The 24,232-nt window shown below is 38.6% G+C and overlaps 1 protein-coding gene across 2 annotated transcripts in view; it reads right to left on the reverse strand.

Annotated features, from left to right (window-relative positions):
* Positions 1–886: 886 nt before the first annotated feature.
* Positions 887–24,232, reverse strand: part of LOC114664284 (nuclear GTPase SLIP-GC-like) — a 38,216-nt gene continuing 14,870 nt past the window's right edge. For both annotated transcript variants that reach the window (XM_028818323.2, XM_028818322.2), the window contains exons 11-19: positions 23,347–23,470; positions 18,114–18,247; positions 14,419–14,592; positions 12,221–12,378; positions 9,805–9,934; positions 7,305–7,413; positions 5,957–6,090; positions 1,890–1,977; positions 887–1,284 (exon numbers count right to left, since the gene is read on the reverse strand). In XM_028818323.2, coding sequence (XP_028674156.1) covers positions 1,217–1,284; positions 1,890–1,977; positions 5,957–6,090; positions 7,305–7,413; positions 9,805–9,934; positions 12,221–12,378; positions 14,419–14,592; positions 18,114–18,247; positions 23,347–23,470 — 1,119 coding nt within the window. In that variant the 3' untranslated portion in view covers positions 887–1,216. The remainder of the gene's footprint in view (positions 1,285–1,889; positions 1,978–5,956; positions 6,091–7,304; positions 7,414–9,804; positions 9,935–12,220; positions 12,379–14,418; positions 14,593–18,113; positions 18,248–23,346; positions 23,471–24,232) is intronic.

A 24,232-nucleotide genomic window follows, 5' to 3' on the forward strand; every position in this document is an offset into this window, starting at 1 on the left:
AAGAAAAGGAAAATTAAAAGTGTGTGTTCTGGACATTGTGGGTCTGCATCTCTGTCTGTAGCTGGGCTGATCTTTCCACAACATTTTTGTATATTTATAAACATATGTGTAGATAGATAGACAGATAGATAGAGTCAATATAATCAACCTTTTTCAAGCAGTGATTTCAGTCAGTGGAATTTATTGCTACATGATCATCTTCGTGATATAATTATTAAAGTATGTGGCAAAACTGCATACAATCTTTTCTTTGATTAGATAGTTTACTGTCTATTAAAGGAAACTTGCACCCATGACCCTGAACTGAATTAACAGGTTTAAGGATGTTATATGATGCAAAGAAAATACTTGTATGCAATCTAAGTTTATACACATACTGGTATTGAAATTATTTATTTTTTAAAACAAACTGTGTACAACCATTGATTCTGGGTCATCACAGCAGCAACATCAGATTTGTCATTTTTTATATAATGCATATTTTGCAAAATGTGAAGGTGTGGCTCCACTGTTATACAAAACACATTTTACTTGATCCTCATCTGTATGTCAACATGAGTTAAACATTGCAACATTCACAGACTTTGGGATTAAAACTGAAAAGAAACATGCCCTTCTTCGTAGTTATCATTTATTTGCTTATTGCATCAAAACAAACTTGTTTTTAAGTAATGCGTTTAATCCAAATATGAGATAAACATCTTTATTGTACAACAAATTAGAGACAGAGAACAAGGAGAAATACAGTAAGTGGTCTAACCCTACACTATACTCTAAAATATTTACTAAATATCACTGATTGCAATTAGCATTAATGATGAAACTATAACAAAATGTAGACAATACATCCTCCTTAGTTGATAAATGTTATTGCAAAGACAGACCACTGTAATACTTAGAAACTAAATGAACACCAAATCATAAAGATATGTCATGCAATAGAGACAAACAGAAAGCACTGGATGATACCAGATATTAAAAGAGACAACTCTGGATGTTGCTTCTTACGTAGACCTTGCAGTTTTGATGGTACCAGATTCCTGATTCATTCATAAAAATGGACTGTAAAATTGTTAATATAACTTTAATGATTAACTATTTCTATTAACATTAGAAGATCAGTACATGTTAGCATTCAAAGACTAATCTAATTAGTTACAATAAAAAGAATAAAATGAAACAAAAATGAAAGTACAAGTTGTCCAAGCTTGAGATTTTAGTCAAAAATATTAAGATTTAAAATTTCACAGAATCTTTTCATCTTCTTCAGTTCATCCACAGAATCTAAGTAAAAGATAAACATATGCTAATTAATAGAGAAATTTTTAAATACATTTCTTTCAAAATGTCATACTCTTTGAAGATTAAGCTCTTGTCTACTTTTACAGACATTTGTTAAATTGAATATTTGTTTGTCCTGCAATGCATCAGCACCCCTCCATCGACTGGTTCTTGCTTTGTACTCAGTAATGTCAGGGAAGGATGTGCCCAATTTTGAGAAGCAGGTGTGGAAAACAGACGAACCAATATTTATATAAAACACGAGCTCCTGTAAAACACAACCTGCAACTTTCAGACCTTTTACAAATCATGATTAGTTGTCTGTTTCTTTTGGATATTCACTTTAGAACACTGGAACATTATTGTAGAACATTGCTCCATGATAATCTATATAATATAACTAGTAAACTATGTGGCAAAAAATCTTTTCTTTGATTAGATAATTTACTGTTTATTAATGGAGTTATGATTAGCTACTTATTCTTTTGGATTGCCACTTCTTATAATGAATCTAAATATATAATATACAATAACTGACTCATCCATTTTTAGATACAGATTATAGCTGGTTATAAAACTACTTGTGCATTTTTGTACATATTTATTACCTGGAAAATGCATTCCCTCTGGAAACTGTGCCAATGCCAGCTTCATGGATGCTTCCATTTTCTGTTCTAAAGTTAAATTGACTTCATCCTTTTAACATATTGAATAAAAATAAACATATAGATATTTGCTAGCAGTGCATTAGTCACAAACATTTAATATTTAATGATGCAAATAAATATTCATGTTTTTTGCCTATTAGTTATTTGTTGGTTGTATGTATTACAGATAATAAAATGTTTTTGGTGTCATAAAGTTAGCAAAGAAAGTATACTGCTTTAAGTTCTAGTCTGCTCTCAAGTTCAAGTTTATTGACTGTGGAACATAGTGTACATAGTACAATGAAAGTTTTCCTTGCATGTCTCCTCACAAAAGTTAACAATAGTACAATACAAAGACATAGATATAAAAATATATATTCAGTACTTTGCAACATATACAATATATAGTATATATATAGAACTTTATGACCTGTGGATAGAAAATCCCTGAATGTGTTGGTGCAAGTGCCAGTGGTCCTATATCACAGGCCAAGAAAGGATGCAGGATGGCATAGTTCTGTAAGATAAGTGAGCATTGCACTGTTCATGTCCTAAACAGAAGATGGTTCAGTGCTAGTAATATTCTAATCGACGTTCACAACCCTCTGCAGTGCTTTACATTCTCTAGATAAGCAGGTGCTGTAGCCAGATGTTATGCAGGCAACGAAGAGTGAATCTACTCTACAGCCATAGAAGTTAGGCTGTGTTCAAATTACTAGGCCGAAGTGACTCAAAAAGCAAAAGACATTTTTGCCTTAATGTGACACAAATCTGATGTTTTCAAAGCTGTGTGGACACAGAAATACTTCTTCTTTTGGCTTCTCCCATTAGGGGTCACCACAGTGGATCATCTTCCTCCATATCTTTCTGACTTCTGCATCTTCCTCTATTAAACACACCACCTGCATGACCTCTCTCACCACAACCCTAGCCTTCTCTTAGACCTTCCTCTTGCCTGACAGCTCTATCCTTAACATCCTTCTCCCAATATACCCAGCATCACTACTCTGAACATGTCCAAACCAATTAAATTTTACCTCTCTGGCTTTGTCTCCAAACCATCCAACTTAATTTGACCATCTAATGCACACGTTCCTAATCCAGTCCATCTTTGTCACACCCAATGCAAATCTTAACATCTTTAACTCTGCCACCTCCAGCACTATCTCCTGTTTTTTGGTCAGTGCCATTGTCTCCAATCCATATAACATAGCTGGTCTCACTACCTTCCTGCAGACCTTCCCTTTCACTCTTGCTAATACCCGTCTGTCACAAATTACTCCTGACACTCTTCTCCACCCATTCCATCCTGCCCGCACTCTCTTTTTCACCTCTCTTCCACAATCCTCGTTACTCTGTGCAGTTGATCCCAGGCATTTAAACTCATCCACCTTAGTCAACTCTACTCCCTGATTTTTCATCATTCCTCTGACTTCCCTCTCATTCACACACATGTATTCTGTCTTGTTCCTACTGACCTTCATTCCTCTCCTCTCTAGAGCATATCTCCATCTCTCCAGGGTCTCCTCAACCTGCACCCTACTCTCGCTACAGATCACAATGTCATCTGCAAATGGGGACTCCTGTCTAATCTCGTCTGTCAACCTGTCCATCAACATTGCAAATAAGAAAGGGCTCAGAGCCGATCCCTGAGGTAATCCCACCTCCACATTGAATGCATCAGTCCTCACCATTGTCACACTTCCCTCGTACATATCCTGTACAACTCTCACATACTTCTCTACCACTCCTGACTTCCTCATACAATACTACAACTCCTCTCGAGGCACCCTGTCATATGCTTTCTCCAGGTCCACGAAGATGCAGTGCAACTCCTTCTGGCCTTCTCTATACTTCTCCATCAATACCTCAGAGCAAATACTGCATCTGTGGTGCTCTTTCCCAGCATGAAGCCATAATGCTGTTCACTAATCATCATTTCCCTTCTTAACCTAGCTTCCACTACTCTTTCCCATAATTTCATGCTCTGGCTAATCAATTTTACCCCCCTGTCATTACTACAGTTCTGCACATCACCCTTATTCTTAAAAATTGGTACCAGTACATTTCTTCTCCATTCTTTAGGCATCTTCTCACTTTCCAAAATTGCATTGAACAATCTGGTTAAAAACTCCATTGCCATCTCTCCTAAACACTCCATGCTTCCATTCTTCATCTTCTTCATAGCTGTCCTTACTTCTTCCTTGTTAGTCTGTTGCATTTCCTGGTTCACTATTTCCACATCATCCAACCTCTTCTCTCTCACTCATTCTCTTCATTCATCAACCTTTCAAAGTACTCTTTCAATCTGCTGTGATAGCAGTCACTGTCCAATAATTGCTGGCTCATTTCTTGTACCTACACATCTCTTGGTGCAACAGTGCCAGCAATAGTCATGAAAATAGCAAAAGCTAGCCGTCTGGCTTTTTTCACATTCTCGACCTAATCATGTAGAACTGTTGCCGCCCTTTAGAGCAAACTGTGATGCATACATTAGCTACAGTACTGGAGCATTCATTTTGATGATTTTAATATCACAAGTCATCTTCCAAATTTGAAGTTTTTTGTTGTTGGCGGCAGAGATGATACACAAATGTATCAGCGTGTATGACAGTTTGGAGGACAGATGCATGACCATTACAGTTAACATTACAGATACAGGTCACTTGTACTTATGAATATGAACTGTCAAGATAGACCAATCTGATTTGAGCAAAAAATCAAAATTGAGCAATGAGGCTTATAAATTTAACATAGCCTTTGTGGCAATAGATGCAGAAGGGCAAGCTTTCATTGGATATCTGAGGATGTAAAGCTGTTGGTGAGCCTTCTTGACAATAGTTGAAATGTGCTGTGCCCACCAACAGTGATGGTCACATTCTCAACTGCATCCCCTTGAGTGTAGATGAGGGTGTGATCTGCTCTCTGAATCCTTAAGTCTATGTCCTGCTCTCTGATTTTGCTAACATTAAGAGTGAGATTATTGTCTTGGTTCCACTGAGTCAGCAGGTAAACATTTTCTCTGCAAGCCGTCTCCTGATTGTCAGTTCCCAGGAATATGATGGTAGTGTCATTAGTAAATTTAATTATAGAGTTTGAACTCTGGCTGAATACTTAGTCAAAGATGAACTAGAAGTACAGAAGGGTGCTCAGCACACTATACTGTGGAGTGTCTGTGTTGAAGGTCAGCATGGAAGTTATGATGCTTGCCAGTCTGTACATGCTAAAGTATATTGGTTAAGAATGACTAGACTCTAGTTGCAGTGGCAAATATTAAATTGAGGGTATTCCTAAACTGATGAACTAGCTTTGCTGGTTTAAAAGTGTTAGATGTTTAACTGTTGTCTATAAACAGAACTCTGGCATCACAGTTTTTATTATCCTGATGTGCCCGGATAGCACTTGACATCCTCTGTGGGCTATTTGTGACATATGATATGCAAACTGGAAATGTGCATGATTGTCTGGAATATTCTGTTTCACGTATCCCAGCACCAGTCTGTCAAAGCACTTCATCAGGACTGGAGTGAGTACCCCCTGTCACCAGTCATTCAGACAGGCTCCCTTTGTTCTTTTGGGCACAGTGATAATTGCATTTTTGAAGCAGGCAGGGACCAGAGATTCCTTCTGTGAAATATTAAAGATGTCATTGAAGATGTCGGCTAATTGGTCACCGCAAGTTTTAAAAACATGACCTACAATTCCATCAGGGTATTAATTCATGTAAAAGTCCTCTCTCTACATCATGTACAGAAAGAAAGAAAGATAAATCATGAATTGCTGGAGGCAATTGAACGGTGAGCTTCCTGCTATTGTGATTAAAAACCGGTGTAGAAGGCATTAAGTTCATCAAAAAGTGAAAATGTAGATGAGACTCGATTAGTCTTTCGTTTGTATTCTGTAAGTTTCTCTAATCCCTGTCAAAGTTAGTGCAAATTAATACAGCTGTTCCTGTGTCTCTAGTTTACACGCAGACTGATGTTTAGGCACTTGGATTGCTTTTCTAAACATTTAGTCATTATACCCACCTTTAGTTTAGCAAACTCAATTAGCATATTTTGCATTGCATCTTTGAACATGTAGCTCTGGGATTGTTTCACTTTATCTTCAAGCATCATTTTAATTTTATTCATGCTGGTTTTGCCTGTCTCATTGCTGGCTTCTAAAAGAGAATAGTATGATAAATTATTTTTCCATACAAAAATAAGAAGAATAAGTTATTTGTAACTTTTTTAAAGTGCTATACTCTAGCCTTACTCCTCTTTATCTAACACTGTCTTGATTGCTGCAGCCCAAGACAGAAGAATTAACATAAGTAGAAATAAGTCCTGAAGATGATGCTACTCTATATCCTGGGACAATCAGATAATAATAATAATAACAATAACATTATTTATATAGCACATTTTCATACAAATGAGGTAGCTCAAAGTGCTTTGCAAGATGAAGAAAAAGTTTATAAAAAATTTTAAAAAATATTAGGCGATGCTAAAAAACAAAGAATAAAGTAATGTTCAATGGCCGGGAGGACAGAAAGAGCAAAAAAAAAAAAATTCTAGAGGGCTGGAGAAGAAAAATAAAAAAAAATCTGCAGGGGTTTCAAGGTCATTAGACTGTCCACAATAATAATTATAATAATAATAATACATTTTATTTATATAGCACCTTTCCCATGCTCAAGATGCTTACAATCACACACCCCACAGTAGTTCATAGTGATTGGTCTATATATTCAATCTGTGGCAGGAAGCACATATTAACTTGTAAGGTCAGCACAAAAAGGCCTTAGAAAATGCATATTTATTAACTTTTTTGTATATTTTGTTTTTGCTGTTCATATAAATAGTAACTCAAAGCTTTTCATTTGCCCACAAAAACTATTTCCAGGAATGCTTATTTAAAGAAAAGCTTTAATCATGTTTGACATACCACGTAAAACTCAATATGTAACTAAATTCAATTAGTTAAATCCAAGTTTATTTCTAGCCAGAGCCACAACTGAATAATTTTCTGTGTCTGGGTAGGTTAACTAATTGGGGTTGCTACGCTAAGGCCAGTATGGAGCTCCATTGATCTTCCTGTCAACACAAACACCTTTGTACACCTTACCTTCAGATAGTGACCTATAGAAAACATGAAATGAAGATATGCACCTTATGCACTCAACATTGCTTTTAACATATCACTGCAACAAAATCGCACAGGCCATAGAAATGTGCACTAAAAAGCCCAATCTCACTTTTAGACCAATCATATGATATCAACAATAGTGGCCGAACGAATAATCAGCAGAAATCAATATTTGTACTTAATTGAATTAATGCTGATGAAGAGAGTTTGTTAAATATAATTTGTGTTGTCAGCACTAGTCTTTACCTTTATAAACAGGATCCATTCCATCTTGAACAGACAGAGTAATGGTGTTGTATATGATTTTTTTTCTGTGAAGGACTTTTTTCGTCAAGAATGCCAGAACTCTTCTTAGCTAACAGCAACAAAAATGGGAAGTAAATGATCATAATTTTTTCAAATATTTGCATAAATACCCATATAAGTCTATCTAAAAAAAATCGGTAAGTTATCTATCTGTATGGGAATGCTTGTACATAGTTGATGATGATTTATTATGTACAGTTTTGGTGTTCCGTTGTCGAGTATACATTTGGGTAATAACCCTAAAATTAATGTTTACAATAACTTGCATTGTGCCTTTTTGCAATCATTTGATGGTCCTAAAAGTGAAATATGCAGTCCAATAAGCAATGTCATCTGTCTGATATTATGTGCTGTCTCCTAAACTATAAATAAAAAGATGCATGACCAATTAACAGCGTATTTAAGTTCTCAAACTTTCATTTGCACACGTTATTCTTCTATGGATGACTTTTTGTACACACCTACAGTCAGTTAGTCTGGTATTTAGACAGGCCACTTTCTTGCAAAAAACTATTTGTCTTTAAATTCTATTACATTTTAGTTCAGATATCCTCCTAAATATAAGATTTAATTGATTAGTATAGAAATTAGACTTTACTGTTGACCCTAATCTGTCCTTCAGCACTCATTTTACTGCATTCTCCTACCACTGCATTTTCTAGTTGGAAATATAGGAACTATGCAGTATATAGAAACTTAACCCATGCATTTATTTCCAGAAGGACTGAGAACTGAAACACATTATTTACCATTTTTCAAATTATTGTCTTTCTAATATGCAGTTAATTCAAAATGATACCACAAGGATAATTATGACTCAGCTCTTTGCTGGTCCCCACGTATATTTGGGGCAGACTTTAAAATTATGTCTAACATTTAAAGTTGTTAATAGCTTAGGCCTTATTTGTGTACATTCATTCATTAACTAGAGTGTACATAACAATGGAAAGTTGATAACTTGCTAAAAACTCCAAAGAATTCTTCTAGAAGGTGGAGTCTTTAGCTAAGGGGACCTCAAACTCTAGGTGTTAGGAATGTCCTGAGGCTTTAAATTCAGGTTGAAGGCTGTTACGCATCCAGAGAGGACTAGCTGGACCACAGCATATTAGAATATTAGAAAATTGTGAGAAGAACAGCTTTAGCTAAATAAAGTGGCTTGATGAACTAAACGGTCTCCTTTAGTTTGTCAAATTTCTTATGTTCTTATGTAATAGACCATTCAGCCCAAGAACCTCCTCCATCCTGTTCACTCAGATCATTCAAAATAATATAAAGTTGAGATTTAAAGGCCCATAAAGCTCTGATCTCCACCATATTACTTGGTCCTGCTGACTTCCCTGAATTATTCCTGACAAAGAAGATGTGAACAACCATGAGAACAGCATTAATCAGAGCAGTAGATGCAGGAACATTAGAGAAAATATGATGAGAGTCAATATTTTTGCAGATGGTGTATATCTGTCTGGTGTGGAACTTTATCAAGCCATGATCACTGTCATTTATACAGAGTTATTTCGTTTATGTGACTTTGTTTACAATGCATTATATTTACATTATTCCCTGTATATTTGAAAAGTAAGCACACTTTCTCTATGAAAAGTAAATTAGTTTGTAATGTGCAGATTTATTCCCTCTATCATCCCACTTTTGGGCATTTTACTACACTCTTAAAAATAAAGGTGCCAGAGTGGTTCTTCAGAATGATACCATAGGGGAACCACTTTTGGTTCCCAAAAACACATTCACATGAAGAAACTTTATTTATTTAGATCCATGACAGACTCTATACAGCAAATAACTATGAATAAATGGTAACAGATTTATGAAATATTAGTGGGTCAAGATTTTACTGCATGTGTCCAGTAACCCAGGCTAATTATGAGTTTTCTTAACCTGTTAATGCCCTACTAGGTAGTCTACCATACATTAAAGATTTTGTGTTTTTCTTTTCTAAATATAATGAAAATTTTCAAATCACAAAGAATCAACTTCATATATAAACCATTCCCAGAATGAAATGGTTCTTTGTCAAACAATAGTTCTATGAGGAGCCACACAGCCAAGTAAAGAACCATAAAATGCCATTAAAGATCGAGTATTTTTAAGAGTATATTTGGGACAGCACCTGATGTGTTGTTGTGTTATAGCACTATAGCTCTCATAACTAGATTAAAAGGCAAAGTGTACTTCGTCAAAAAGTAATTTTGTTATAATAAGTTATAAAATGTCTTCTGATTTAAAAGATACACGTGATTGTGAACAAGTGACAGAATGAAATTTGAAAAATATTTATATATAAAAATTATTTATACACACTGTAGTGTACCAGTGATATAATGAAAAGTTTGCTTAGGGAAACCATTAGCAAAACAACATAATGCTAAAATAGTTGACTGTGGAATATATTTTTATTCATATGAGGAAAAACAATAAATCATACTTCAATTTTAATGAACATCAGACGATATGATTGAGTCATTTTCTTTTTTGTAAAAGCGCTGTCTTCTTGAAAATTTTTCTGAAGTAAATCCAGGGCTGCTTTTATGCTTCTTCTTGTGTTCTTATCAAACCTGATGTTAAACATATTGATAAGATAAATTGAATTCTTTAGCCATTAAACCTAAGCAGTTTCAATAAAGAAGGCAATTAGCTGCATTTTAGTAATATCACTTACAGTTTGTAAAAATAGTAATTCATAGTTTAAATCATTATACCATGTATTATGTATTACTCGCAGGCAGTGTTTGGGAGTAACACATTAAAATTAATTTGCGCTATGTAGTGTCACACATAATGTTGGAGGACCTCTTTGCAGGCTCAGTCAAGATATGTAGTAACCTGCCGAGACAAGAGGGGATGCTGCCACTAACATGGTCATCTCTTTCTTTCCCCTCAGAACTCGAGAAGCTTCCCGATGACTGCATTAAGCCCCGCCCCTTTCTGGTAAAGTCATTATAAAATGGCGTCCCAGAGCAACCCGCTGGATAGAGCTCCACTAGAGATGACTGCTTGGCTTGAATTTCTGCATACAGGACACATGCTTATGAGCATGCACTGTCCGCATCTTCAAGATCTCTCACCGGTGCTCCATTGATATCTAGTCTGCCATCATTATCTGTTTCATCAACCACCACAGGACATGGTCCAATGCCAAATTAAATAAACATGGTGACAGAATACAACCTTGCCTTACTCCTGTCTGTACTCCAAAACAGTTCTCCCTTTTTCAGTTCTTACACATGATTTCTAGTACTTTATTAAAAGCTTTTTTTTTATTATATATGAGGGGGGACCCAAAAATAACCGGAATTTTGTTGTTGTTAGGTTGGTACTTGTAGTACGTGGTTGGGCCGCTAGGGCGATCTAGTTACTACACTCCTCACAAGTCAGTCTGCCAAGTACCATCAGTCTGGAAGGTTGTGCTTGTGTTCAGTGAATTTTTTTGTAAATGTAGTTTTGTGCAAGCGTCGTTTTTTACGATGGCCGATTATCGTAAGCAACGCGCGGCAGTGAAATTTTGTTTTCTTCTTGAAAAAAGTGTTGCAGAAACTATTGTTAGAAACGGTATGACAACCCTGAACCACCCACCCTACTCACCGGATTTAGCTCCGTGTGATTTCTTTTTGTTCCCTCGGATGAAAAAAGACTTGAAAGGAAGGCGTTTTGCTGACGTCGAAGAGGTAAAACAAGAAATGACCAGAGCATTAATGGGCATTACTTCAGACGAATTTAAAAAATGTTTCGAACAATGGAACAAACGGTTAGATAAGTGTATTTCCACCAATGGAGAGTACTTTGAAGGAGACTAATTGTAGTTTGTACAGAAAATTAAATTAAACATGTTTTAAAAATATTTCTGGTTATTTTTGGGTCCCCCCTCGTATATATATATATATATATATATACAAATTTTCGTACTTCCATTATCTCTAACCTGCTCTGCATGTGTATCGCGCCAATGTTTTTGAATTCTTTATGACGTTCTACTTTGTCATCTACTCTTTGTCTTTTATTTCTGGTCCCAGGCATGGTTAAATCTCTTGGCACAAAGACTTGTCTCATGGGACATGTAAGTGTCCCTGTAAGAAAATCACATCTCGTCTCCTTCCAAGATTTTTTTAGATTTTTTTTTATAATAGAGAGATATCTTTTATTCACTATTTATATTGCTAGATAGTGATTAGTTTTTTTTTAATTTTTGTTCCGTTTTTCTTTTTGATAATCTATGTAGCACTTTAGTTCAACTTATTACACTGTGGAAAACAGATGTAAGTTAATGTGACTTGAGTTTAAATAAGCTTTTTACAACGATTAGGCCTGCTGTTCCAGTGATCCAGCATTTAGGTTTAAATCTTGCATATGTACAGGTTTCTCTCCTAATTATTATCCTTATTCTAATCCTTATTCCCACATTCCAAAGACGTGAATGTTAAAAAAGGTTTATTGGAAATTCTATATTAGCCTACAGTGTGTATCCACGAAGTGTGAAGAGCAATGAACTGGCACTCCATCCAGGGTTGCTTCTTGCCGTTTGTGCCTGATGTTGGTGGGATAGACTTCAGCCACTAGAACCCTGAATTAGCTAAAACTGCTTTGAAAATGTTATATTATGACTTGAAGAAGTGTATTTTTCAGAACTTCACCGAGGTTTGCCTTCAGCAAGTATTATTAATGCCTGTAATTTCACTTATTAACATAGTAGTCTGTTAAGAATTATGACCCAGCTGCTTTTGACGGAACTGTACAGAGTTAAAAACTTAAAACATTATGAAAGTCACGCATCAAAACTTTTAAAAATTAACCTATATACTGTATAATTTATATAAATATGTGTATAAAATAAAAAATCATCTTACTGGAAAGTGTTTTTTATAGTGTTATCCACAGCCGCATAGATAGGTAAGGCCAATTCATTGTTAAGATCAATGATGTCGCCTTTGGAAGAACGAAAACTTCCAGAGTTCTTGCACAAAGCCTTAAATGTCTGGTGGTAGCCACTACAGTTCAGTCCTTCCTACATAGAAAATATATGTATTTTAAAATATGAAAACAACATACTTGTAAAACATTTGTTTAGACTTTTTTCATGATTAATTAAAGAGCACAACAGATAAAATAAAATTTTGCATTGTTTTTACATAAACATAACAAAGAGGAAAAGTAAAAATGGTTCTACTAGTTCTGTACACCATTTGTAACATTGTACACATGCTCTTTGCTTTCACTGTGATTATGTATTCTCTTTTTATAGTCATCTCCCTCTAACCAGTCAGCTTTTTTCCTTGTGACCACACTTGAAGCCTAAGAAGCTATATGGAATTCTCTAGATTTTAAAGTGTTCATGCTAATTCTTTTATTTGGTTGTTGTCAAAGATAATCCAAAACAAGAGTCCAATAAACACTGCATCCCTCATCACACACTCTTACCTTTTAAAACACAGGTGTTCAGCAAACCATGGATGTACATCAAACACCTTCTGTGGCCAGGAGAATTTTTCAGAATCCATACTTTGATATTCTCATATCCCTGATTTTAGCTAATGGGAGTAGGATGTGTTTAGTTGGCATTGACATCCACTGACTTTATATTCTTGAGACCCTTTTCCTCTACCATAAGCTGTACAGTCCTTGAGGTCTATACCTCCACATCGGAATATAAAAGCCAGTAAAGTTTTTGTGCCTTATATTTGTCTGTGTATTGAAAGAGATATTTTAAAATTCTGGCCTTTCACTTTTTTATGGTGATTTTTTTGTTCAATGACTGGATCCGTTTTCTAAGAATTTACAAACCATTCCTCTGACTGAGATTATGTGCTGAACTGCCATTCACCCAATGTTTATTTGCTTTTGTTAAAAAGTGAAATAATTGCATCTTCCATCAACTTTAGTCAAAAGGTTGTTCAAATATGCAAGATTATGTAATGGGAGAAGGGATTTGTTTGTTTAATTGGGTTTGGATTTTCTGATTTTGAAAACGTTATTTATTATTGTTCGCTTGAAGTAGTTAAGTTATTCATATTTTAAGGTCCCTCCCCTAATTAGAGAAGTTGCATTCTTGGCCAGGTAATACTGGTTTTTGTGTGAATGAGGAAGGGACACAAAGCCAAGAAAAAGCTTGTGTGCAGGACAACAATGTGTCAAGGAAGAAGCCAGTGCACCGAGCAGACGAGCCAAGTGGGTGTAGGGTCAGCACGCTGAAAAGAGAAGCCGAGCCGATGCCAGGCCAATATGACTAAAGGATAAGCTGAGGAGATGTCACGCCAGCACTGAAAAGATGAGCTGGGCTGTGCTCAACTGTAAGAAAAGCTGAAGGACATTAATATTTAGCTGTGTGGAGGGAGAGTTCACAATGAAAGAACAGCTGACATCTTAAGGATAACTGAAAGGCAACTCATAGTAGAGTCTTTTTGTTTTTTTTACTTCAAAGGTTGGTTGCATTGATTTGACTCATTTTTGCCCACAGGAAGAAAATTTACCCAGGTAGCAACTTGAGAATTTTTTTGCATTTATTTTTATAATCAATAAATCCTGAATACCCATTTTGTTGGTCCACCTATGTGTTATTCTGGGGATGGTGAACCGATAGGGGGAAATTTTTGGGTAGTGGTGTAGGGGTTTCCTTTCTTGCACAAAACAACTAGAGAAGGGATATGTAGTTGAGACTATGGGGTGTTCATCTTCTCCTTGTTAATACACACTTAAATTACAAAAGCAATAACAAATATTCCATATTCTGGAAACATGAATATTTAAATTACAAATTTTGGATTATTTGTTGACAACAACAACATTTATTTATATAGCACATTTTCATGCAAATGATGTAGCTCTAAGTACTTTACAAGGTGAAGAAAGAAAAAGAAAAATATAAAAATAGGATTAGGTAATACTAAGTAACAAAGAATAAAGTAAAGTCTGATGGCCAGGAAGACAGAAAAAACAAAAAAAAGAAAAAAAACTCCAGAGGGCTGTAGAAAAAAAAAATCTGCAGGGGTTCTGAGGCCACGAGACCACCCAGCCCCAACTGGGTAAGACAATAAATGTTTCTACTTACAGGTTTTAACAGTCGCCGAACATTTTTTAGGCATTCCTTTTCAGCATTTGCCACACCTTTTGTCAATTCTGTTTGCAGTATTTTAAAAGTTTTCTCAAAGAAATTAGCTAAAATACCAGCCTCAGCTGTAAGTGTTTTGCTCAGTTTAAAATACAGCATTTTATTCTCATTGGCCTGGGAAAAAATGGAAAAATGAGGAAATTTAACAGAACCACCATATTCAAAAGAAATTAGTATACACCACATCAGTCAAGCAGAGTGGAAGAAATACATCAATCATTAACTAATCTTTTTATTACATACTTGGGTAAAATATTCTTTAACAGTAAAATATTCTTTAATAGCTCATACTGAATATATAAAATGTAAATTGTACTTTTCATAAGGGGGCTCTGTATTGGTAATATTTTATTAATTTATAATCTACATAGACTAGTACCAAGATCTGCATTTATAGAAAATATATTTCTGTACAGGCCCATTAGTGTTACATACGTACTTCTAATAAATTAATTCATGTTTAAAAGGACAAGCTGGGTGTTAAATAATATTGAATCAAAATTTCTCTAACTCTTTCGTAATATTACAGTCTTGGATAACTTTGTCGCCCAAAGTTTAATCATACAAAACTTTTTTAACAATTTTTTTTAATTGTGGTAATTATCAATGGTCAGGATCTAGATTTGTACTGTACATTCTACTCAACAAAGTTTCTAAAAATGTATTTCTTTTTCATATTGCTATCTTTTTTCAAAGCTTGTGGCAAACCCTAATGGGAGCAGCCAAAAGAAGATCTTTTTTATAGCTTACAAATTTTTTTTTTAACAATTTCCTTTTTGATGTTGGTAATTATCAATCCTCAGGACTAAGGCTTGTACATTTTATTCAACAAGCTTTCTAAAAATGTATTGCTTCTTTTTCATACTGCCATCTTTTTTCATATCTTACAGAGATGAGAGTAAGGCAATGGCCTGTTCATTAAACTTCTTCCACTTGAACATCGCCTTAAAGTGATCACATTTTGTGTATATTAAGATACTGAAAATGATGAAAATATCAAAATATCTAACTAACTATTCCACAACCTCTTGTATACATTAACATAGGTCCATGTAAAAATGTTAAAATGTGTCCTGTATGAAACACTAATATTTCATCCCATAAATATTTTTGACATTCTTGCATGATTTTCCTATACAGTACAAGTTAGAAAATATACTTGTAATATTATTAATTCTTTACATTTATATAGCACTTTTCTTACTCAAAGCGCTTTAATAAGTGGAGAGCCACTTCAGCCATCAATAATATGTAGAATCCACCTCAATGATGCAACGGCAGTCATTTTTGCACCAATATGCTCAACACACATTAGCTGTTAGGTGGTGAGAGAGAGAGAGAGCCAGTTAGACACAGGGGATGATTATAGGGACAGAATAACTAGGCCATGGTAGGTGATTTACCCTGGACATCAGGATACACCCTACTGTTTAGGGAGGATGCCCAGTGATCTTTTATAACCGCAAAGAGTCAGGACTTAGATTGTATGTCTCATCCGAAGGAAGATGCCATTTTTACAGCACAATGTCTCTGTCACTGCACTGAGTTTTTGGGATCCACAGACAGACCACTGGTAAGCACCCTCTGCTGGCCTCACCAACACCCATTCCAGAAGAAACACAAGCTTTTTTTAGATGGTCTCTCATCCAAGTACTGGCCCCGGCCCAAACATACTTAGCTTCAGGTGAACAACTTGTACTGAAGTGCATGTGGTATGGCTGCTGACATGTCTTTGGAGATTTTTGCCAATTTGAAAGTGTCAGCATTTTTTTTTCAGTTACTTCATCAAAGAGTCAGTTATCATATTTTTGTAACATATTTTTGGGTCATTAAAAAAACAGTGATAACAAAATACAATTACATGGGTTAGTAGACTAAATTAAATACATACTTTTTATTAATAGCACTTTACAGTATCATGTAGTAAACAACTTAGCCCAAGCAGGCCTTTGGTGGCTCAACAGCTTTCACTGACTGCATATATTAATTCAAATGATGTAAAAATGACATTGATGAATCTCCTATTGTTAATTATTGGTTATGGAGATTCTAAGGCTAAACTGAAGTTCAAACTACTTAAACATGAAAGACTTACATAAATATATAAAATCTGTTAAATCTCAAAATTGTTGGCTGCTTTAGACAATGATGGAATAAGGGAGAGCAGGTCTGGATTTACACATTTTAGCATTTATATTAGAATGGCTTACAATTCCTAGACACTAATGTACTCTGGAAGTGACTGCACACCATCTTTTCATTTATCCTTATTATGTACTGTATGTTTTCCAGAGCTTTTGTTACCAATCGTAGTTACTTTTCTTATGAAGTAATGTCATAAAGAAAGCTAACGTGTCCGTTAGGAAAGTAAAATTAACCATAAAATAAGGCTTGAATATTCAAATTAAACACAAGTAAATATTTCAATATATTTAAACTTAGGTTAGCAATTCTAAGTGTTTGTGATGGTACGGGTTTGCTCCACGCTCCCTATTGCAATTGGGAGCCGGTTGAATGTGACACCATCGATAGTCGTGTATGTTTGTATTTTTTATTCTTACTTTATTATTATGGTAATGATTTTCATGGAGCAAACTACAAAAGCTTAAAGCAAGACAAAAAAAAAAACAAAGCATTTGGGCAACAATTATGTAAATATAAAAGACTTCAAAACCTGGTGCAGGTTCACCCCATAAAAAAGAAGCAACTGCACAGTCATTTTATCTGCTGTCTGGTAGTGACAGCTGGGTGAGCAAATCATTTTTAGGATAGCGAGTCATAACCATGTAACAGAGCTTAGTCTTTCATTGGTCGTTCATTATTGTGCTTGTAGCGAATGTATTCTCCCCCAGCATCTATGTAGATGTATTGGGGCCTATGCACTAAACAAAATAAAGTAAAAGGAAGACGTTGGTTTGAAGTACTTTATAGCAGGAACCAAATCAGCTACATCACAGGTATCGAACTCCAGGCCTAGAGGGCCGCAGTGGCTACAGGTTTTGATTCTAACCCTTTTCCTAATCAGTGACCAGTTTTCACTGCTAATTCACTTTTTTCCCTTAATTTTAATAGCCATGTTTTTAAGGATTCAGTCCTCTGAATTGATTCATTTCCTCATTAAATGACAGCCAAACAGAAATGAGATGTGAAACGAGCTAACAGATGACCAGCTAAACTGGGGCTTCAAACTCCAACCAGTTTCTTAATGAGAAGCCAATGCTTGCTGTTAATTAAACCCGTTATTTAATTATTCTTTCTGCCATAGCAGACATTTCCAAAACTGATGATTTTATGTTTTTTTCTAAGAACACTGTCAAGATGTTTTGATGACCTGAGAGATCAGACTTACTAAGACCTCCACCTTTCTCTGTTTTCAGATATTGTGTGATGGGCACAGGTGAACTGGTCATGTGGCTGTTTGTTTCATGTCTCATTATTGTTTGGCTGCCAATTAAGGAAAAAGAGACAACTAAGGGGCCTGAGTCAAGTTAATTAAAAGAAGTAAATATCAGCAAAAACTGATCACTAATTAAGAAGATGGTTAGAATGAAAACCTGCAGCCACTGCGGCCCTCCAGGACTGGAGTTCGACACCCCTGAGCTACATGGTGTTCTCAAAAATATACAAAGGAATACCTTCTCTTCTGCATTTTCTTTGGGAACATTAAGAAATGATATAATCCCAGACACCTCAGAAACATAATTTTTGACTGCTTTCTCAGTCTGGTTGACATGGATCACCTTCAAATGCTCTTTTAATAATGGGAGTTCTATAAACAGTAAAAAAAAAAAAAAAAAAAGTTATTTGTGTTACCAGTGACAACTGGTTTAGCTAGTTTCTCTAACTAAAAGAGAACAGTGTTTTTTTTTTTCTAAAATAAACAGCAAAAAAAAAAAACATTTCCTGGTCTGAAAGTAATCTTACCCATTTTTGCATTGTTCTGGAAAACATTACTTTATTGCATCATTTTAAATAAATGAAACAAAAAAATTAAATGGATTTGAAAATGGTCCTTTAACCGCCACCTTATCGTGGTGGAGGGGTTTGCGTGTCCCAATGATCCTAGGAGCTCTGTTGTCCGGGGGCTTTATGCCCCTGGTAGGGCCACCCAAGGCAAACTGGTCCTAGGTGAGGGATGAGACAAAGAGCGGTTAAACAAACCTCCTATGAAGAAAAACAATTTTGGACGGCGTTTTCCCTTGCCCGGACGCGGGTCACCGGGGCCCCACTCTGGAGCCAGGCCTGGAGGTGGGGCTCGATGGCGAGCGCCTGGTAGCCGGGCCTGCACCCATGGGGTTCGGCCGGGCACAGCCCGAAGAGGCAACGTGGGTCCCCCTTCCCATGGGCTCACCACCTATGGGAGGGGCCAAGGAGGTCGGGTGCAGTGTGAGTTGGGTGGTGGCCGAAGGCGGGGACCTTGGCGGTCCGATCCTCGGCTACAGAAGCTGGCTCTTGGGACGTGGAATGTCACCTCTCTGAAGGGGAAGGAGCCTGAGCTAGTGTGCGAAGTTGAGAGGTTCCGGCTAGATATAGTCGGACTCACCTCGACGCACAGCTTGGACTCTGGAACCAATCTCCTTGAGAGGGGCTGGACTCTCTACCACTCTGGAGTTGCCCCCGGTGAGAGGCGCCGAGCAGGTGTGGGTATACTTATTGCCCCCCAACTTGGAGCCTGTACATTGGGGTTTACCCCAGTAGACGAGAGGGTAGCCTCCCTTCGCCTTCGGGTGGGGGGACGGGTCCTAACTGTTGTTTGTGCGTATGCACCGAACAGCAGTTCGGAGTACCCACCCTTTTTGGAGTCCCTGGAGGGGGTGCTAGAGGACATACCTTCTGGGGACTCCCTCGTTCTGCTGGGAGACTTCAATGCTCATGTGGGCAATGACAGTGAGACCTGGAAGGGCGTGATTGGGAGGAATGGCCCCCCCGATCTGAACCCGAGCGGTGTTTTGTTATTGGACTTCTGTGCTCGTCACGGATTGTCCATAACGAACACCATGTTTAAGCATAGGGGTGTTCATATGTGCACTTGGCACCAGGACACCCTAGGCCTCAGTTCGATGATCGACTTTGTGGTCGTGTCGTCGGACTTGCGGCCACATGTCTTGGACACTCGGGTGAAGAGAGGGGCGGAGCTGTCAACTGATCACCACCTGGTGGTGAGTTGGCTTCGATGGTGGGGGAGGATGCCGGTCAGGCGTGGTAGGCCCAAACGTGTTGTGAGGGTCTGCTGGGAACGTCTGGCAGAGCCCCCTGTCAGAAGTAGCTTCAACTCCCACCTCCGGCAGAACTTCGACCACATCCCGAGGGAGGTGGGGGACATTGAGTCCGAATGGGCCATGTTCCGTGCCTCTATTGTTGAGGCAGCTGACCGGAGCTGTGGCCGTAAGGTGGTCGGTGCCTGTCGTGGCGGCAATCCCCGAACCCGTTGGTGGACACCAGCGGTGAAGGATGCCGTCAAGCTGAAGAAGGAGTCCTACAGGACCCTTTTGTCCTGTGGGACCCTGGAGGCAGCTGATAGGTACCGGCAGGCCAAGCGGAATGCGGCTTTGTTGGTTGCTGAGGCAAAAACTCGGGCGTGGGAGGAGTTTGGGGAGGCCATGGAGAACGACTTTCGGACAGCTTCAAGGAGATTCTGGTCCACCATCCGGCGTCTCAGGAAGGGGAAGCAGTGCAGTGTCAACACTGTATATGGTGGGGATGGTGTGCTGCTGACCTCGACTCGGGATGTTGTGGGTCGGTGGGGGGAGTACTTTGAAGACCTCCTCAATCCCATTAACATGCCTTCCAATGAGGAAGCAGAGCCTGGGGACTCAGAGGTGGGCTCCCCCATCTCTGGGACTGAGGTCACCGAGGTGGTCAAAAAACTCCTTGGTGGCAGGGCTCCGGGGGTGGATAAGATACGCCCGGAGTTCCTCAAGGCTCTGGATGTTGTAGGACTGTCTTGGCTGACACGCCTCTGCAACATCGCATGGACATCAGGGACAGTGCCTCTGGATTGGCAGACCGGGGTGGTGGTCCCCCTCTTTAAGAAGGGGGATCGCAGGGTGTGTTCCAACTACAGAGGGATCACACTCCTCAGCCTCCCTGGAAAAGTCTATTTAGGGGTCCTGGAGAGGAGGGTCCGTCGGATAGTCAAGCCTCGGATTCAGGAGGAACAGTGTGGTTTTCGTCCTGGTCGCGGAACAGTGGACCAGCTCTATACCCTTAGCAGGGTCCTGGAGGGTGCATGGGAGTTTGCCCAACCAGTCTACATGTGTTTTGTGGACTTGGAAAAGGCATTCGACCGTGTCCCTCGGGGAATCCTGTGGGGGGTACTCCGAGAGTATGGGGTACCGGCCCCCCTGATAAGGGCTGTTCAGTCCCTGTACGATCGGTGCCAGAGCTTGGTCCGCATTGCCGGCAGTAAGTCGAACCCGTTTCCAGTGAGAGTTGGACTCCGCCAGGGCTGCCCTTTGTCACCGATTCTGTTCATAACTTTTATGGACAGAATTTCTAGGCGCAGCCAGGGCGTTGAGGGGGTCCGGTTTGGTGGGCTCAGGATTGAGTCACTGCTTTTTGCAGATGATGTTGTCCTGTTTGCTTCATCAGGCCGTGATCTTCAGCTCTCTCTGGATCGGTTCGCAGCCGAGTGTGAAGCGGCTGGGATGAGAATCAGCACCTCCAAATCCGAGACCATGGTCCTTAGCCGGAAAAGGGTGGAGTGCCCTCTCAGGGTTGGTAGCGAGATCCTGCCCCAAGTGGAGGAGTTCAAGTATCTCGGGGTCTTGTTCACGAGTGAGGGAAGAATGGAGCGTGAGATCGACAGGCGGATCGGTGCGGCATCCGCAGTAATGTGGGCGCTGCATCGGTCTGTCGTGGTGAAAAAGGAGCTGAGCCGCAAGGCGAAGCTCTCAATTTACCAGTCGATCTATGTTCCTACCCTCACCTATGGTCATGAGTTATGGGTAGTGACCGAAAGAACGAGATCGCAAATACAAGCGGCTGAAATGATTTTCCTCCGCAGGGTGTCTGGGCTTTCCCTTAAAGATAGGGTGAGAAGCTCAGTCATCCGGGAGGGGCTCAGAGTAGAGCCGCTGTTCCTCCGCATCGAGAGGAGTCAGATGAGGTGGCTCGGGCATCTGATCAGGATGCCTCCTGGACGCCTCCCTGGTGAGGTGTTCCGGGCACGTCTAACCGGGAGGAGGCCCCGGGGAAGACCCAGGACACGCTGGAGGGACTATGTCTCTCGACTTGCCTGGGAACGCCTTGGAATTCTCCCGGAAGAGCTAGAAGAAGTGGCTGGGGAGAGGGAAGTCTGGGCATCTCTGCTCAAGCTGCTGCCCCCGCGACCCGACCTCGGATAAGCGGGAGACAATGGATGGATGGATGGATGGATGGATGGATGGATGGATGGATGGATTTGAAAATGACTAAAATATTATTCACAATGAAATGCTAATTTCGGACAGAGAGTTTATTTTCTGTTATATTGGAAAAAATATGCGACCCGGCATCATTGCTGGCAGCAGCCAAGTCTACATGTTGAAAAATGATGCAAGAATCCATCCATCCATTTTCCAACCCGCTGAATCCTAACTACAGGGTCACGGGGGTCTGCTGGAGCCAATCCCAGCCAACACAGGGCACAAGGCAGGAACCAATCCTGGGCAGGGTGCCAACCCACCGCAGTGATGCAAGAATCAATGTGAATAACACACACAAAGCAGAAGTAAGCTAGAACATAGAACATACGTAGTATCTGATTGGTGTGAAGACCCCGGGCATACTTACTTACCTACCTACCCAAAACTCTCATGTTGATTGATACAGAGGAATCAAACGTACAGACTTAACTATCCAGTAAAACTTTTGCGTATACTTATGTATTACATGTGAAAAAAATTTGAGTTGCTTATATGTTAGGTTATTTATATTTAAGACAGTCTTATATTTTATAGGCTAATATTAATAGGACATGGTATTAATACATTCATGAATGTATAAAGTTAAATCAAAAAGTAAAGACAATATGAAAATCACTCAATAAATGCAATGGATAGATGCTGATGCAATGCAACACTTTCTAGATGACTTATAGTAGTTCAAACATACATGGCACAGCGCTCTACCATTATTAGTCTAGTATAAGCCAAAGTCAAATGAACATGGTCACTCCAGTGTGGGATTGCACCATTGCTGAACAACATGCTGTAGTGAGATTTCTTTGGGAATGAAACCTGCACATATTCACCAAAGGATGTTTGCTTGTATAGATCAGTAAGGTGTTTGGGTACCCATCTTGCACTAACTTTACGGTACCCCAAGTCATGATGCATTTATGGCCTGTGTAGATCCATAGCTGATATCCAAATGGGCAGCAACAGTGAAGAATGTAATCTGTCGGTCTCCTCTGATGAAGGCATTCACCATGTCGATATGAGCTTGTTTTTGCAATGTTGATAGTCGACCAGATCCAACTTTGCCGATTTACATGTTCATCCTGCTTTAAATCATTACCCATTCATAAATTTTTTGTTAAGTTATGTTGTTTTGTTGTTTTCAATTCCATACTGAGGCAACATCTTTCAGCTAATTTTAGCAGATTTCATTCCCTCTGCCCAAAGAAATCTCACTATGATGTGTTGTTCAACAGTGGTGCAATGCTGCCGCGGAGCGCCCACATTCATTTGTTCTTGGCTTCAATGAGACTAATGGCAGGGTGCTGCACTGTGCGTGTGCAAACTACCCATTGGGATCATGTTGTATTGTGTCAGCTTCTATCCATTGGAGTTACTGTGTAATTTTTAAACTTCCTTTACTTTTTGATTTTCCCTTGCATATTTTATCTCAAAAAAAGTGTTATCATTTTAAAACCCACTGGCTTACCAGTTTCTTCAAATGTTAGGATTTTTTTTTTGCCTTGATTGTTATTCCAATATTCCTTAGAACTCACTGTAAACACTTTAATGGGACTGTGGACAGCATTCTCCTCAGAGCCAAAAAGAAATTTCTGAAAATATAATGTTATAATTTGAATTACTACAGTAAGTTGCTTAAGTTGTGATTTGATTAGCAGGCCAAATAAACACATTAAGATGAACCTGCTTTAAGGAGTGCAGGTTGCATGTTGTGTACCTGCTTTGTCCATAGCATATTATGCACCAGCCCTCAATGAGTTATTCATGGAAAATCACTCCATCACAGGACTCATTCTCACAAACATGCTGACTCTTTTGGGGCTGTTTAACAGACACCAATTAACCTAACATTTATTACTTGGAATGTAGATAAAAATCAGAATGTATGGACATTATAAACATTGACAAAGGGAGAGTGGGAAAACTTCACATAGCAATCGACAACACTGACCTCATCAATAATGTATATACTGTATTGAGAGTGAGGGTCAAATACTTTAGCTTGAGCTCCATGATTGTTTATTGTCCCATGCAATGTGTAAATGTAAGAGCATGTACAGTAATGCCACACCAAAACTGAAATGTTTCATTTTACTCATTAGGGAAAATGTTTATGTTTTATCACATTACGGTCAAGGATGATCCATGCAGGATTTTGGGTGGGGTCCCACAAATTGTAATATGATTTTTTAGTAGGGTAGAATTATCGTAGCTTTCTTTGTTTTGTCTGAGGCCTCCATTAAAGTCCAAATATATACCAGTATATTAATCAGCAATACATAATGTGTTTTTGTGTCTGTATTTACTCTAAACCTGGTAACAGTGGCAATATTTTCTGAGCAATCCGTGATCAC

Source organism: Erpetoichthys calabaricus, chromosome 14 (genome assembly GCF_900747795.2).
Source record: "Erpetoichthys calabaricus chromosome 14, fErpCal1.3, whole genome shotgun sequence".
NCBI lineage: Eukaryota > Metazoa > Chordata > Cladistia > Polypteriformes > Polypteridae > Erpetoichthys > Erpetoichthys calabaricus.